Source organism: Olea europaea, chromosome 19 (assembly GCF_002742605.1).
Source record: "Olea europaea var. sylvestris chromosome 19, O_europaea_v1, whole genome shotgun sequence".
NCBI classification, from domain to species: domain Eukaryota; kingdom Viridiplantae; phylum Streptophyta; class Magnoliopsida; order Lamiales; family Oleaceae; genus Olea; species Olea europaea.
This window is the reverse complement of record NC_036255.1, coordinates 9,253,767-9,258,125: the sequence shown is the minus strand read 5'-3', so window position 1 is coordinate 9,258,125 and position 4,359 is coordinate 9,253,767. Positions and strand designations below refer to the sequence as shown.

Below are 4,359 nucleotides of genomic sequence, written 5' to 3'. Positions count from 1 at the left end.
TTTTAGATCGTGTGTTGGCCCTTCTTTATCCTTATGTTTATCAGCTGCCTGCATATAATACATAATGTGTTCGGTAAGTGAACGGTACAGTACTCAACAATGCCCTTGTTTGAGCCCCATTTTGGGGATAGAATGAATTTTTGAATAGTGTATTAATGTAAAATGTGTGATTAAAAAATAAGTAAAAGTTTTAGATTTGTGTGTAATATTATTTTATTGAAAAATGTGTGATTAAAATGATGTCAAAATACTGTTGAAAAACGTATTTTTACCAAAGAATTGGGATCAAACAAGGGCAATGTTAAAGAAGATAAAAGCAAAAAATCTTGTCGATTGTACTATTTAATCCTATATGTCAAATACCATTAGTAGAACTAAATATTCTCATAATACGCCCAGCACATACAGGGTCTTACCGACCTCTCACAAGGGTGGGGTCGGGTTTTTTTTTTTTAACTTCCTCATTTTTTATGGTGTTGGGGCCCGCGTGGGGCCGATCCCCATGTGAGGGGTCGGTAAGACCCCTATAGAACAAAGCCCTGTATGTGTTCCTCATAATATTTTAAGGGCATGTTTGGTAGAGATTTTGAGAATTGATTTTTTGACAGAAAAGTGGGTCCCATCTGTTAGTGTGAAAGTCAAAAATGATGACGGGAATAGTGAAATAACGGTCAAAAAATTAATTTTTTTAGGGTGAAAAATTGCTATCAAACGGGGCTAAATATGGGACAACATTTTTTTCTGCAATGTACCTGCTGATGATTCTACAAGATTTGCTGGAAAAGAAGATTGATAAAATTAGGGAAGAAAAAGCAGTTAAAATGTATACAAACATGCACTTTTAGTTCTACCTGTTGACCTCGAACAGGAGATTCATTTTTCAGATACGAAGTACTTAATACCTGAAAAGGAAAAAAATGATACTTAGATCAAAATCTCGAAAGTTTCAAGAAATAATGAGTTAATACATGTTTACAAAGCATTATTTTCAGTGAAAATCAAGACTAATCAATTTGATAATGGGACATACGCTGACTTGACCATGGAGAAATTTTATGTATTCAATTGCTTCCTGGAGAACTGACGCAGTATCAGTCTGGAGGAGTGAAAAGATTAATCAGTTAATAAATACAAATGCATACATAATTTGTGGAAAAATCTGACCAAAAAAAAAAAAAAGTCCAAATTTTTACCTTTCCAAAAGGTGAAACCAACTGTTGGAGGGCAGTTATTCGGTCCCCCAACTTCTCTTTTCTGACCTGATAAAAGCTAAAAATTAATTTTGTAAAAGAACAGGCATAAATTATTCCCTTTTGTCAAAAGAATGATCGTACCTTAAAGGTTGGTAATGGTGATGGTGTTTCAATTCGGGAACGCTTGAATGCTTGTTCAGTGCTGGTTTTCTTTGATTCTGAGCGCAACGGGTTAAGAGTTGGCGACAACTGGGCTTGTGTAGAAGCAAAAAGGCTTGCTCGAAAATCATTTGAGGTACCCATGAAGGGCATGCTGTCTGAAAATTGTAAATGACTAACAGGTTGCTGTTTAGACAAAGGCGGCAAAAATTCTTTCGACTTCACCTGATAATTGGTGGTCGATGAAAAGTTAATTGCTGGAGTACTATCTGATAAATATTGTTGAGGTTGATCAGAATCTGTATCAAATAAAGTTTGCAAAAATGATGAAGTGTAGCTATCAGAAGCTGAATTCAGTATAAAGGGGGGATTTTGGTCATCAGTGGAGAAATTCTTTGAGTTCCAGTCCATATGATTAATCTGTGGACAGTCAATTCCAGTTTGTTGCTGATAATTCATGTCTGAATTCTGGTTTACTTGCTTTATGTGAGAATAATCTCCCTCAGATATTCCATTTTCTTGGCTGCAAGATAACAACTGAAGATGAATTTCTTGAATTAACTTGACCTACTTCTAAATATTTTTATCGAGAAAATCCGTATAGAGAAAGCAACTTTTTCCTCACACTGATTATTTGGATAATCATGCTTGTTGATTACGTTAAAGTCCTCTCGTCTAAAAGCTTATAAGGCTTCGCAAGTGGATGCTGTATCTTTAACTCTGATAAGCTTCTAGACGAGATAATTTAACAATTAATGACACCAAGAAACTAAAACAGATAATTCTTACAGAAAATTTTGATTCCAATGGTCAATCACTGGCTGCTGAAACTTTTGTCCATCAGAATCTGAATTAGACTTATCACCGGACCATGTTCTCTTCGAATCATTCACCACTTCATCATTTGGCCATCCAAAGCTTCCCATGTCGTTGATGGTGGACGAACACGGCGAAGAATTACCGAATAAACTTCTTGCCGGATTCCACCAGTTTCCGCCACAAACACCACCCTGGATTAATTCTTCTGCCATGGCCACTTGTTATTCAAGTTCCCGAAAAAATCTGTTCGTTTTCAGTGGCCTTCTTTTCTCTCCTTTTTGCTTTTTAGAGATGTCTTGTACTCTCTGTGACTTTGTTTCATACGGAAGTGAATATGTGCTTAATGGTGCCTGTAAGAATATGTATATATAGAGACAGAAATGTGTAAAAATGTGAAACGGTTGGAGGATACATACGAACAGGTGAATTAAACTACCGGAATCTGGTTGACCTTTATATCAAAATTATGATTAGTAAATTAGGCACACCAAATAATTAGCGTTGAGTTTCATCGCTTCTAAATTTTAGTCGCTACGAATTGCTTATTCGAGTTTAATGAATTTTGATATCATAGACATAACGAACGTTGTTGAGTCAAGCTAGCTTGAGAGGTTAAAATGAATCATTTGATATTATATTTAAATGAATCTATTAATTAATGATGTCACATAGTTGTCGTTTAGACTAGTGTTTGACACGTGTTGAATAGCATTACTCCTCTTTAAAAATTATAACCTATTAAGACCAATTATTAGAGCAAATTATTTATCGACCTTGGATCTATCATTTAACAATTGAACTATAAAATAATATTAAATTAAAGGAAATAAAATTTCATTATTATTAATTTTTTTGGGAGGGATATTATTGTGTGTGTCTGTGTGTTTTATTTTTTATATTTCCCATATGTCGAGGGAGGTGGAAGGGGGGTGTATGAACCAACTAGGAGCAAAAATTAAGAAATAAGATTGGAATCCATAAATTGTATAGAAAAAATCTGCTCAACAATTGGTCGTGCAACTAATTCCCAATATATCTGACATACTGGTTAATTTGTGAATTTTGGTCCATACAATTTGTAAATTACCAACTTAATTATGAAGTATTAGCTTTTTTCCCAGCCATGCTCTAAGGTGAATTGATTCAGTCGGATTAATGACATTTTCTTGTTAATTATTTTTGTTTCTAAAATTCTCTCGTTGATTACTCTATTCTATCCAAGTAATTGTTTATACTTTATACTTATGAGGAATTTCAGGACCATTACTTTTAAGTTTTATAAGATTCAGTATGATTGAGGAGAAGGATATAATTTTATGAAATTGAAAAATGATTAGTTTCGGCAAATATTATAGCAAAATTTCCTCGAACGGTTTCCTACTTATGAGTTTGTGTCATGTTAACCGCTAAAATTCATTTTTGGTTTCAAAATAGTTGTCTAACTTACTTTTAATATTAACATTACGCCCATTTTAATTTTTCCTTAATTCACATACAACTTTTGCAATAGGGTTTTAATCTCCACTCATTCTCGAGTCATGAAATTCTTTTACTAGCTGGTAAAAGGTAATGAAATAGTTAAGATGGAGAAAAGCATTCGTAAGCGCCTCATTTGGTCAAAAAAGAAAAATGGCGTAAACACCTCAACAATTGTTAACGTCGACAAGAGTGAAAATTCATAGTATTTGGACCAATCTGGTATTTAAATCTTCAACTTGGAATTTCATAAAAAAATCTAAGTATATATAGGTCAACTTGAGGAAACTTGAAGAAAAGAACATTGACTTGTGTGTCAAAACTCAAATATTTCAAAAGCAAGTTAGGTCAAGTTCGATAAATTACATTTTCCTTGAAAATGTGAGGATGGTGATAGCATTGAGTTAGTCTATCACTTCATCCCATAAATTGTTGCATTTGACTTTGTGTAAAATGTAATTAACAAACACTATTTGCTATATCCCAATAATAGTAAGACTCATTATGAAATACAAAGTTAGTACAGTATATATTTATGATACGTTTTTCACATAATGAATTAGAAGCTTTTGTAAGTTTATTGAAATTATATTTAATTATGCCAAGGTTCACTAGCGTTACAAGCATCAGATTGGACTTTCAGTTCAAATGAAAATACCAATAACCCATTAAATAACAAAAGTCAAATTTTAAAATCCGATAAAATCCAAAA

General features: G+C 33.2%; 1 protein-coding gene across 1 annotated transcript in view; it reads right to left on the bottom strand.

Annotated features, from left to right (window-relative positions):
• The window catches only part of LOC111368730 (transcription factor bHLH112-like), a 3,844-nt gene extending 1,318 nt beyond the window's left edge, over positions 1-2,526 (bottom strand). Inside the window, exons 1-5 of the mRNA XM_022990149.1 lie at positions 2,142-2,526; positions 1,335-1,875; positions 1,194-1,259; positions 1,031-1,096; positions 852-902 (exon numbers count right to left, since the gene is read on the bottom strand). Of these exons, the coding sequence (XP_022845917.1) occupies positions 852-902; positions 1,031-1,096; positions 1,194-1,259; positions 1,335-1,875; positions 2,142-2,383 (966 nt within the window). The 5' untranslated portion in view covers positions 2,384-2,526. The remainder of the gene's footprint in view (positions 1-851; positions 903-1,030; positions 1,097-1,193; positions 1,260-1,334; positions 1,876-2,141) is intronic.
• Positions 2,527-4,359: the final 1,833 nt, after the last annotated feature.